The sequence below is a fragment of the Mytilus californianus genome, unplaced genomic scaffold (assembly GCF_021869535.1).
Source record: "Mytilus californianus isolate M0D057914Y unplaced genomic scaffold, xbMytCali1.0.p SCAF_25, whole genome shotgun sequence".
Taxonomy (NCBI): Eukaryota; Metazoa; Mollusca; class Bivalvia; order Mytilida; family Mytilidae; genus Mytilus; species Mytilus californianus.
The window spans coordinates 579,843-592,320 of NW_026262674.1; the positions used below are offsets into that span (position 1 = coordinate 579,843).

Genomic DNA, 12,478 nt, shown 5'->3' on the forward strand with positions numbered 1-12,478 from the left:
TACCTTTATCAAATAAATTTGTTGGTATGTTTTTTTTAACTCATAGACAATTAACCGTATAACACTTTTAAAGATATAAAGTATAAGTGCAAAATGTTTGCTGAATTGTAATAAAGATATGCTACATTTGGTCTGAAACAATCTAATGGCATCTTATAGGAGTTAGTGCCCCTGAAATGTCTAATTATTAGTTTTAGTGATTATTACTTCAACTTGGTTCATTTCATAGCAATTTGACAAAAGGTTGGGTGACATATGACCTTGAAAAATGATAACCGGAAGTGACCTTCAGAAACCCAGAAGTAGCCATTTTTTGCACTTTTTACATGGAAAAGTACTCGAAATCCATGGATTTTGTAATTTATATAAATTAACTTATCACAAAAGACTATAAGTGACTTTCCATCAACCGGAAGTGGCCAACTATCTCCTGGCTAACAAGCAAAAGTATAAAAAAACTTTATATTTTTGGAATCAGTATGAAAGAAGCTATCATATGAATATGAGACCGAAAGTGCATTTACTTCACCAGAAGAAGCATTTTATATCCCTTATTTCACTCAAAAGTATATAGAAACTATTTATTTATCTCATCAGTATGAAGTAACTTATAATTGGGTGCTAATTTTAACTTTGAGTAAACCGGAACTAGCTTCTTTTCAATATCTTTGAAAATTGATGTGAAAAGACTTTCAATTGTTCTCTAAACAATTGGTTTTTAATTTCTATATATATTTGTTCAGAAACCTCTGGGATTGTGCTTCAAAGTTACACAAAAAGTGTTAAAGATGTTCGCTACTCAATTTTTAAATAACAAGCTTGATAAGACTGTAAAAAATAGATAGAACTTCACAAACTAGAAATGCAGAAAAAATTTATTGGTCAGTTTGCTTATTATTGAGATTTCAGACATTGATTTTTTTTTATGGAAACAGTTTTCTACAGATCAAGTATATTTTGTGCAAAATCTAAGCTCAAATGGGCATACATTCTAGAAAATGATTGAATCATAATATACAATTGACATTCACACTGATGGACAGGTCAAAAACATTAAACCTTTCACAATTTTGTCAATAAGTTTATAATGAACAAGAAAGACAAAAACTATTCTTTTGTAAATGTTTGACTGTTGATAATCAACTCAGTATAGTAGGAAACTGCATCTTCTGATGATAGGTCTGGTTGTGTCTTTAAAGTTAAAGCAAGGGCACATGTATTTACAAAAGTACTGTCTGCAAAATCGACATCAATCAATTTGTGGAATCCAATGGCTGGTATTATTGTTGATCCCGTTAACCACATCATGACATCTTTCAGTTCAAGTTTTATACCATTTATTTCAGTTGCTCTTCCTAAAAAAGAAAATTATACATTGTACTTCTACCTATATAACTTTTTGTGATTGATGGATATCTGCATGTTTTTAATTTCTTAGTCCCCTTAATTATTCTGTTTAATTTATGTATGACTCTACACACAATAATTAAATAAAAATTCTATAAATACAATTATTTTGTATCAACGGCACTGATTGGATGACAGTAAGCGTAAAATTCTTAATCTCCCTGACTGTAACTAAGGAAGCTGACATTTTGAATTACAGAATGTATTGACATTTTCCCCAAAAAAATCGGAACAAAAAATTTACATTTTCCACCTAGAAAACCTTATTTCATCAAATTTTATTTCATTCTGAGGCGACCAAGCAGCCAGAAAAATGCCAAGCATTAATGTTTGATGCCGGAAGCATATCTATGAGGTCACCTAGATAGGGGCCAATGAAGATCCTTTCACAAAACTTATTTTCTTAATGAAAAGTTTACAGTGAAAAAATGACTAAAATTAAATTATCTATGTATTTAGCATTAGAAGAGAGATAACTGTATTGTATTTGAATTTTTATGTACATCCAGCATGGGTTCTATGATATTTACTATTGATTAGAGTTTTCATGTTCATATCCTTTACTTTATATCACACAATCTTGAATAAATAAACTGTTTAGAAAACAAAAGGCAATCTATATTATATATAAACAATTATATATTTCAGGGCATAAACAGTAGAAACATTAATCACACATTACTTGATCAGATAATGGTTAAAACATCAAATTTACACTTTAAATACGAGTTAAAATTCTTATTGAATAAAACCATCAATGGACAAACTGATTTAAATATTTCAAATTGTATGTATAGGAAAAATATAGTGACACAAACTTAGCCAATTTTGTTTAAATTTTTATTTTCTCACTTTTTCAGTGAAGTATGATCATCAACAGACAAATAAAGTAACAGTGGTTAAAAGAATTTTCAAGCATATTTCTTTTGATTACAATGTGAATAAAAAAGGGTCTCTTAAACATTTTTGCTTAGTTTGGTTTTATTTCATCCGACAATCATTTAATTATATATTTTGTAAAGAGATTAAAAATGTGAACAGCAAACATCAGAAGCAAAGGAATTCATCTAGCACAATATAACATGATTTTATTTCATATAATTGCATATTATTTGATTTCTTAAAACATTTTGATTTAAATAATGTTTTATAAAATTGAGGAACAGAGACACTTACAAGTTTATATTACAAAACTAAAGAGGAAATGAAAAGTCCTGACAAATATACAAACCCTTGGTGGCTTGAAGGAATGTCAAGAAACCTATCCCAGTGGCCCTCTGGTCCGGATTAGCATTTCCCTCTGCATATTTAAATTTTAGAAGTTTTCTAAATTTTCCAACTGTGATGGGTTTTACCCTCCCACTGAACAGGGGTCTTGCAGAAGCCCTGTTTTCTGGCTGTCGAAGAAGGCTCATGACTTGATGAGTATCTAAACCTATACAAATATAAAAAAAAACTTTAATATTCAAATTCCTGTAGTTTTGATATCAATTAACATTTGATGTTTGATTTTTGGTGTTTTTACGCCACTTTTAAGCACCACTTTTGGGCTATTTCGTGGCGGTCAGTTTTTATTGGTGGAGTAGGCCGGAGTGCCCGGAGAAAACCACCGACCTTCGATAGGAAAACTGACAATCCTAGTCAATTAAGATTGGAGTCGAGTGCACCCACACGAGCGGGGTTCGAACTCACAACCTCAGTGTTGACTGGCTAGTGATTACAGTAGTTACTACTTAGACCACTCGGCCACCGAGGCCCCTTATATCAACTAACAAATACCATGACTGTACCTGCTATTCTTCATGCAATTGAGTTCTGAAGCATAACTGATAAAGATAACTTGAAAATGGTACTTCAATTGAGGCAATGTTTTGTTTTATAGCATGATGGGTGCTGTATAGGGTGCAGGAAATCCTACCCTTTATGGTGCACCTGATTTCACTCTCAGTTTTTAATGGAGTTTGTGTTGTTTCTTATTTATTTTAACTGATGTAAATGTCTTTTTGTTTTATGAGTCTTTGTTAACTCCTTGGTTTTGATTGTTATTGTCTTGAAGGTTTTACTACAAGTATCGCATTAGTTCAACAAAATTAGAAAATTGATTTTGATCAAATACAAATCTAATTAAATTCTTTGTGACTATATATTTAGAATACATAACTGATTTCCCATTATTCTAATATCATAGTTTGTTTATCAAAATATCTTCAATTAAAACTCTTCATGAACATGGCACTATTTTGACCGATTCACCATAAAAATGAAGTCAAGGAAATGTGACAAAACTTATATGTTCCAAATAATGCCTGATGCTATCTGTAAATCTATTTATAGATTAACCAACCTTCAATAAACTGGTTTAGCTCATCTTTGCAGCTGGAAATCTGACTTTCGATAAAAGCTGCTTGCAGTGGTTTTACATGTTTTTTAGTAAAGGATGTTATTGGTACTATAAACCCAATATCTGTAGCAATATCCATAATGGATGAATATGCTTCTTTTGCATCTCGATCAGACGCACTATTCTGCATCTTAAAGCAACGAAATAAATAGATCAGTATACATGACATTATCATCTGCTGTTTTTGTATATAATCAGCAACATATTAAAAATTCGCAACATAAAAAGAAGAATATATTATCTCTTTAAAGTTATATGGTCCCTTCAATATAATTTTTCTACATTCAGTGAACCATGAAAACTTGGGTATTATATAAAATATTATAAATCACCGCTGATTTTGAAAATTTATGAGCCTCTGTGAATCAATATTAATATATTTAACAGAAGGACTTAGGTTAGAATTTTCACTTATGAATTTCCTTCTAACTGTTTACTTAAGGGTTTTTCCAGAATTAATTGTATGGGAGGAAGGATGGCCCTTTATTAAAATTTGATGGGTGGTGGCTATTCAAGAAAGATTGCTTGAACATTGAAATGAAATATCCAATTTAAAATGTATGCATGGTGGGTGTTAAATAAAAAGTGCCTTCCTAGTTTAATCCAAGCCCCTTCTAAAATAAAATGGTTGCTTCATACACTTTTCATTGTATTATCTTTTTAAAATATTATCTTTTTAAAATAATAAAATGCTTTGCAGAGTGCAGCCTGATATGACTGGAGTTCGAACCATGATCAGTTGGTGCAAATTTGGATGCAATATTCAACCTTGATACTGTCTAAATTTGTTTTGTCATAAAATTTTGGACATAATAAAGGTTTCTGACACAAAATAAATGATGTGAAAGATCATCAAAAAATTAAAATAAGTGAAAATATTTGTACTACTTTCAAATGAAGATGTGTTGCTATTGCACAAAACTGTGATATTGTGCAATATAGTCATTCACAAATACTTACTTTCTCCAGTGCATCTTTCAGTCCATCAGGTAGATCATCAGGATTTATCACAGAGGTTTGCCCATTTATAATGTAGTCAGTTACAATATCTGAAAAAATGGGCAAACCAGGACCGTCTTGAATTATTGACAGGGCTATCAGCTGACCAAGGTGAAAAAATGTTTTCTTTTTCTTTTCCAGGTAATTAGATTGGAATGTTTGTCTTCCAGGTTTTCCTGAAAAAAGAATACCAATCTTCTTAATAAATTCAAAAAAAAAAAGATGAGTGTACAAATTTTAGTTTGTTGTATGATAAACATAAATAATATTAACTTTTTTTTAACTAAGTTTCATAACATTTTGTTTAAGCAAAGTAAAGTTAGAGAGCGGAAACCAACTTTTTTTTGTTTTTTTTTATGATTGAATAGTTAAAATCATGTCTGAGGTTGTATATTGTATTCATAGTGCATTTCCTGATATTTGATGTATTCTCTAGATCATGAGAGGTAATGAAAATCTTTTTAAGTCTTGATTTAGACAACAGTTCTTATATTCTGTGGGACATTTAAGCTCATGTTAAATAAAAGTACTTAGTAGTAGTATTTTATACATTCAGGTATTTAAAATGTCATTAAATCTCCATTTTTAACTAAACAATAACATTACCTGTTACATAACATGAATGACTAATGTTATGAAGCAAAAGGCTCCAAAACTCTCTTCTAAGACCACCTAAGTCTGCATCTTCTTCATCTACAAATTGTATACTCAAGGGACTATGTAGGTCATCTCCTGAGAATCTGATGATGGTGATGGAGTCCACCAATACATAACCCCTTCGAACCTCTATCAGCAATGGATCCTCTTCTGATGTAGATTTTATGAACAGTTCCCTATGTTCAACCAGAACATCTTTCAACCCATCAGCAGAGGGATTTTGTCTGTGTAAAGGATATAAATGCTAACCATAAATAACATTGTCTCCCAACAAATATATAACATCTTTTCAATTCAATATTTTTTTCATAAATTACTTTGATATCAAACAATAAATGTACTAGGTTTGAGATGTCTTACAATGTTAAACTATATAGATAAATGAAAATAGCAAAAATAAAGGTTGCGAAAATTTATTTATATGTTCTGTACTTTCTAAAAGCTAAAGCGTTTAGTAAATGATTTTCTTCTATTCCTGTCAGCAGGTCAATAATGGTATAGGTTAGTGTTACCAACATAAATGCTCAAAGGGTATTGTACACATAAGGGTATTGTACAGATGTATTTTATAAAATGACTGTCGGGTGTGTACCCTTATTATTCATTGTAAGGTACTCTATCAGGCAATTACCCTTACTTATTAGTGTCAAACTACATTAGAGTTGTAAATCACTCTTGATAATTTTTAACCTAATTAGTAAGTACATCAAAGGTTCGGTCATTTTTGTTACTATTCATCTGTAAAATTTAACAGAAGTGTGTATACCTGTGACAAATATCTTACTGTTACTGGTATTTTTTTTCAGTATCAGAATATATTCTTTAAATAAAATGTCAATTAAGTAAGACACTTGCTTCTCATTTTTATCTACAATTTCAGTATCTGCCAAAATATTTAACTGAAATTTTAGAATCCACCAAAATAAAAACCACCAAAAATTTTCTTGTACTTTGTTGCCTCTTTATCGAGAAATTTTACACTCATGAAAATAACCTGCTATTCTTACTAATTATTTTTTTTGAGAGCTGTTCCAAATTTCACTGTGTGGTAAAAAAAAATTAAAATGCATTTCATATAATTTTTTGTTATTATGGGTGGTTTGGATCTGAACAATTTACCCTAGAATTGCCCTGAGCAAAAATAATATGACAGAAAAATATATTCATGTAGCATTTTCTAATTTAACACTTTTTTACCCCAAAAAGATTCAGAGTTACATTTTAATGTATATTTAATTGAGTTTTGGTTGGTTTATAACAAAATAATAGAATATTACCCAACATCACCAAATGGTGCTGTTTCTGGTATATAGTCATTCAAACCATTGTCATTGGTTTCATTAACATGCAGTCCTCTGAAATAGAAAAAAAATATGTAATATGGAGCATAGTTTCCTATATGAAGATTGGAGAATTTATGTCTCAAGTTTGTTGACAAATGAACCTCAAGCACATTCTTTTCTCTATGAAAACCAGCTTATATAAATGTATGTTCAACAAGTGAATCTGTGAGCTGCTGCTCACTTGTGATACCACAACTTAAAGTAAACATTAAACAGAATGAGTAGGTGTCAGATAACACTGAAATCATACAACACAGTATATCTCACTCATTGTTATAATCTTTAATATTATTAATCGAATATTTTTAAGGATTTTTGATTCGTTAAAACTTGATCACATGTACATTTGTATTTGCTCAGTTTGCACGCCAATACTGTTGTGTTTAGATTTTCGTAGGTCAAAAACAGCATATTGCACAGGGCATACAGCATGTTACTAAAAATAGATTCTAGAAATCCCCAATTTTACATTGTTCATGCTATAGTTGTTGATTAATAATATAACAATTGTAGCCTTTGGTTGAGGTCAATACGATGTTATATCGACCGAGAGAAGCATATCGACCTCGGACTTCGTCCTCAGTCAATATGCTTCTCTTAGGTCGATATAACCTCGTATCGACCTCACACAAAGGCTATAATCGATAATATCAAATTTCAAAAAGCTTTGTAAAGTAGCTCATGAGAAACATTTTCACAATATTTTTTAACTTGGCTATTATGTGTATCACACTGCTTATCAATCTCTATATTTTTTGAATGATGATATTTAAATGTTTTACAACCTTTTTTTATAAACTCAAAACAATAAAGTTCAAAAGTATGGAAACAAGGGAAAAGCATTAATTAATTCAACATTTCATCGTATTCAGAGAATAAATATTCTTTGGCAGTGACGCTCTAAATTGCTTAAGTCAAAGTTATATACATTTCATGTTGTTATTTTACACTACTGTCTCAGATTGGGGTGAAGGTTGGTGTGCCTATGGAAATAGTTAGGAGCCTCTTGTTCAGTGGTTGTTGTTTGCTGATGTGGTTCATAGTTGTTTTTGTTTCTTGTTTTGTATATAGATTAGGTTTTCCTGTTTGAATTGTTTTACACTGATTATTAAGGGGCCTTTATAGCTTTCTATTCAGGTAAGCCAAGACTCCATGTTGAGGGCCATACTGACCTGGCTAGAATAGCTGAGTTAGTTACGATTGCTTAATGATAATGATGTAATCTTACAGAAATAGGAAATATTTAGTTTAAATATCATTACAATCAACATGAACAAGGAATTGTAAACAAATCTTGACAAGAATTTTTCATACTTGAAATGAACCTATTTGACACCAAAATAAAAGAAGAATTTGTCCATAGGACACATATGATGGCATGCTTTCATAAACATTTAAAAGAACATAAATCAAGAAATTTACTTATACAGTATTAATTATGACTGTAAGAACATACCTTGTTATGTCAATGATTTGTTGAGACCTGTTTGTTTGATTTGGAATTGATATGGAATGGGTATTCATCTGATCTACCATTAGTGGTGCTGATGTTCTAAATAAAACTGTTGGTGAGTCGCCAGTGGCAGTGCGATATCCTGCTGCAACCACTTCCTATTACAAATTGAGAAATTACAAGAAACCAATAACAAACTTTTTTTAAAATAGCATACTATTGGGTGGTTTTTTTTGCCTATATAGGTATCAACTACAAAATTATTTTACTAGTGTGACAATCTAAATGTCAAACTCTCAAACTAGGCAGTTGACTTAGTACCTGGAATAATATTCAAAATTATCATTTAATTTATTGTTATTAATTTCATATATGAATTATCTAAAGTATATCTCCCTCATCCTAAGATTTGTTATATATGTGGCAAAAGTTTTGTCCCTATGTTCTATTTTAGCCATGTCAGCCATGTTGGTTGGTAGGTGGGGTCATCAGACATATTTTTTTCAAACTTAATACCCTAAAGATGATTGTGACCAAGATTGGTTTAATTTGTCTCAGTTATTTCAGAGAAGATTTTGTAAAAGTTTACAAAAAAATGTTAAAAATCGACTATAAAGGCAACAAATCCCTAAGAGGTCAATTGACTATTTTGGTCTTGTTGACTTATTTGTAGATCTTACTTTGCTGAACATTATTTTGTTGAAAGTTTATCCCTATCTATAATAATATTCAAGATAACAAACAAAAACTGTAAAATTTCATTTAAATCACCAATTCAGGGGCAGCAACCCAACAATGGGTTGTCTGAATCATTTGAAAATTTGAGGGCAGATAGATCTGACCTGATGAATATCACTACCACATGCTAATTAGATATGCTCAAAAACTGCATTTATTAAGAAGAAAAGATTTACCTGTAAAATATGACCTAATAATAATCTTGCTAAATTAACACTTACTGGGGGTGTTTCTTCTGGTACATCAATGATGCTTGATTGATTCAACTCAGCATTATTTTCCTGCTCCTACAAAATTAGAATTACTCGTGTAGTGTAAATCAAAGTAAACACTATTTTAACCACCAAGGGTGACTTATTCAAAAATTTGTTGATATATTTCTTTTAAATCAATGTTTATCAATTTTTGTTAAAATAAATAAAAATAGTTCTGTATTTTTTTTTTATTCCTTTGCTTGTCAATAAAGGCATTAAAATTCAAACCTACCATATACATGATATATATCAAAACTATAAAGTGTTTGTGCTGACTGTCAATAACTTTCCGTTTTTTCTGCCAATGAGCAAAAAATTGGGATTGAAATACAGCAGCCAACAGGTCAACCCATCCTTTGGGTCAAGAAAGCCAAAAACATACCAGTGTACTTAATAAGTTATAATTTTCATTTGACCAGTAAACTGCAGAAAGACATTCTTTTTACTTTCCGAATTGTTTGGAATCTGCTATTCATTGACTTTATCCTGTTTATACCTGTGTTCCACTCCTGATTGCTGTACTTCTTCTAGGCCTTCTTGGTGTTGACAGTCTTCTCCTTCTTGGTGTTGATAATGTACTTCTTGTACCTGCTGAGTTATTTTGGGATACCTAAAAGAGATTCATCATTCAATCACCAGTATACTAGCAATTTTTTTTTTTAGAAGGTTCTATAAGTTAACTTTGCGAAAAATGCTCAATATACCTGTCCCTAGTATTAGGAGCTTGTAATTTTAGTGGTTGTTACAAGTTTTTTATAGTATTATACCAATAAAAAATAAACCAAATTTAACAGTGTAAGTCATTTATTAAGAAGAAAAGATTTACCTGTAAAATATGACCTAATAATAATCTTGCTAAATAAACACTTACTGGGGGTGTTTCTTCTGTTACATCAATGATGCTTGATTGATTTAACTCAGCATTATTTTCCGGCTCCTACAAAAGTAGAATTACTCGTGTAGTGTAAATCAAAAGTAAACACTATTTGTCTGACTACTTTAACCACCCAAGGCGACTTATTCCAAAATTTGGTGGTATATTATAATGCTGCCTCCCTGGTGTTAAGAGTTGGCCACCAGAGATCCCAGATTACATAGAAAAGGGATTTCTTAACTGGTATTATTATTTCTGTAGAATGTCAGGCCTGATGTCTAATTAGAATACCGTCGAACCAATACACTTTACAGCTTCATTTAACCTATGTTCTACAGGTCTATCTATTTTATATATGATTGAGAAATAAAAGTCATAGCATATAACAGTTTTGATTATTTATTTGACAATTAAAACCGCTGAGAGAATGGCTGTACAGGCTCTGTCACTGGTCTGGTTGGGTCCACGGCATATTTGGTCTATCTTATTTAATCTATATATTAATCATATATATAACTATCCAGTCACCTCTCTGTTAACTTTGACTAGTTTATAAACTACAGGTAGCGTATAGCTTGAACAGGCTTACAAATATGCCTTAAAAGGCCACATATAAAAGCATGTAGCCTTAATTTAACAACATATATTTCAAATAACTATCAGTATAAAACTACTTGCTATTATGGTCACAAAGACAACTATTCCATTAATACTTAAAATATTGGTAAAATTGCAATTTACACCCTAAATTGTCACCAAGTATTTACACCCAAATTAGTCAGGGACTATTTACACCTTGAGAAGTCACCAACTATTTACACCTAGCAAAGTCACAGACTACTTACAATGATACAAATCACCAACTATTTACACTTTAAATTCTCACCCAACCATTTACACCTAGGAAATGTCACCAACTTGCATCTATAATAAATCATTGTTAATATAGGTGCAATTTCCTTACTTTTCCTATCGTATTTAAATTCTAAGACATTTTAAATATTGCACTCTGTAACTTTCAAACAACAAATAATCACTGCCCTCCGTAGTTGATCTTTTTAGTTTTATTCCACAAACAGCCAATCACAGATGCTTTTACATATGTTGAACCAATCAGCAGCCTTCTTTCTGTTAAGGGAAATTCCCGAAATGTTAACTCAAAATGTAAACACTGGAAGTTTTGTGTAAATAAAGATGTTTTCCAGCTTAATTTCAATAAGAAACAACATATTTATTCACCCTGACGGTTTTTACACATACAGAATAACTTAAGAATACATTTAAAAGGTTAATATTTCAAATAAACAACAGAACTAAAGGTAAAAGCACTCCGTGGACAAACTTGCAAGTTTGTCACCGTGAATAAATTCCAGTCATAACATTGATCGCTTGAAACACGATAGAATTCAATCATGACAATTAATATTAGCACAATCAGCATATAATATAAACTCATTTTCATACATGTAGCATATAATCTCACAGATCTATCGGTATTATCATTTATACTTCATAACAACACAGCAAGATGTGTTCAAAAAGGGGGGTTCATGGCATAACACCATTTCTTTTAAATCAATTTTTATTAATCATCGTCAAGATAAATAAACTAGAGGCTCTCAAGAGCCTGTGTCGCTCACCTTGGTCTATATGCATATTCAACAGGGACACTCTCCAACATTGTAGACGAGAATAGAATTAATGACAAAAATCTCTGTTTTTTTGTATCTTATATTGCTGATCATTGAAGTCTGTTTAGTTTCTCTCTATCTTCATGATCTTATTTAGCTGTTGCTCTAAACACAAAAGAGGGTAAAAAAAACTCCTATAAAGATTAACAGTCTACTTATTATATCAGCAAAATTTGAGTTGTTAGTAGATCTCGTCTTGCTTATCATTTTTGATTATTTAAGTTTATATCTATCTATTATAATTAATATCATACAAGGAAAAACGCCAGAAAAATGGTAAAATTCATAACTAAAGGGCAATAACTCCAATAAGGAGTCGTTGGACAATTTCTGCCATTTGTCTTCATTGTAGATTTTGTCTTGCTGATCATTTTTGTATATTTAAGTTTCTTTCTATCTATTATAAGTTTTAAGATATAAGACAAAAACGAAAAAAAAAATTGTACAAATCGGCATCAAAGGGAAATAACTAATAAGGAGTCAACTGATGATTTCAACCATAAGACTTATTTGAAGAACTTGTCCTTCTGATCATTTTTGCTATTTAAAGTTTCTCTCTATCTTTTATAGTTTTCAAGATATGATAATAGGTATAAATTGAAAAAAAGTGGTAAAATTTGCCATTGAAGGGCAATAACTCCTACAAGAAATTGTCTAACAG

The 12,478-nt window shown here is 30.8% G+C and overlaps 1 protein-coding gene across 1 annotated transcript; it reads right to left on the minus strand.

Annotated features, from left to right (window-relative positions):
• Positions 1–238: 238 nt before the first annotated feature.
• On the minus strand, positions 239–10,185 carry LOC127732466 (uncharacterized). The gene is made up of 8 exons (XM_052241504.1): positions 10,124–10,185; positions 8,264–8,418; positions 6,742–6,819; positions 5,414–5,688; positions 4,769–4,983; positions 3,752–3,938; positions 2,639–2,842; positions 239–1,355 (listed from the first exon to the last, which is right to left on the minus strand). The coding sequence occupies exons 2-8, from the start codon at positions 8,341–8,343 to the stop codon at positions 1,108–1,110; spliced, it is 1,287 nt and encodes a 428-aa protein (XP_052097464.1). The 5' UTR covers positions 8,344–8,418; positions 10,124–10,185; the 3' UTR covers positions 239–1,107.
• Positions 10,186–12,478: the final 2,293 nt, after the last annotated feature.

Excerpts from the sequence above, each read along its gene's own strand:
- LOC127732466 (XM_052241504.1), bottom strand. The coding sequence starts at position 8,343 with ATGGTAGATCAGATGAATACCCATTCCATATCAATTCCAAATCAAACA. Across the intron at positions 5,689-6,741 it reads GCACCATTTGGTGATGTTGG|ACAAAATCCCTCTGCTGATG; the intron begins GTAATATTCTAT and ends TCCTTTACACAG. Across the intron at positions 4,984-5,413 it reads TCATTCATGTTATGTAACAG|GAAAACCTGGAAGACAAACA; the intron begins GTAATGTTATTG and ends TTCTTTTTTCAG.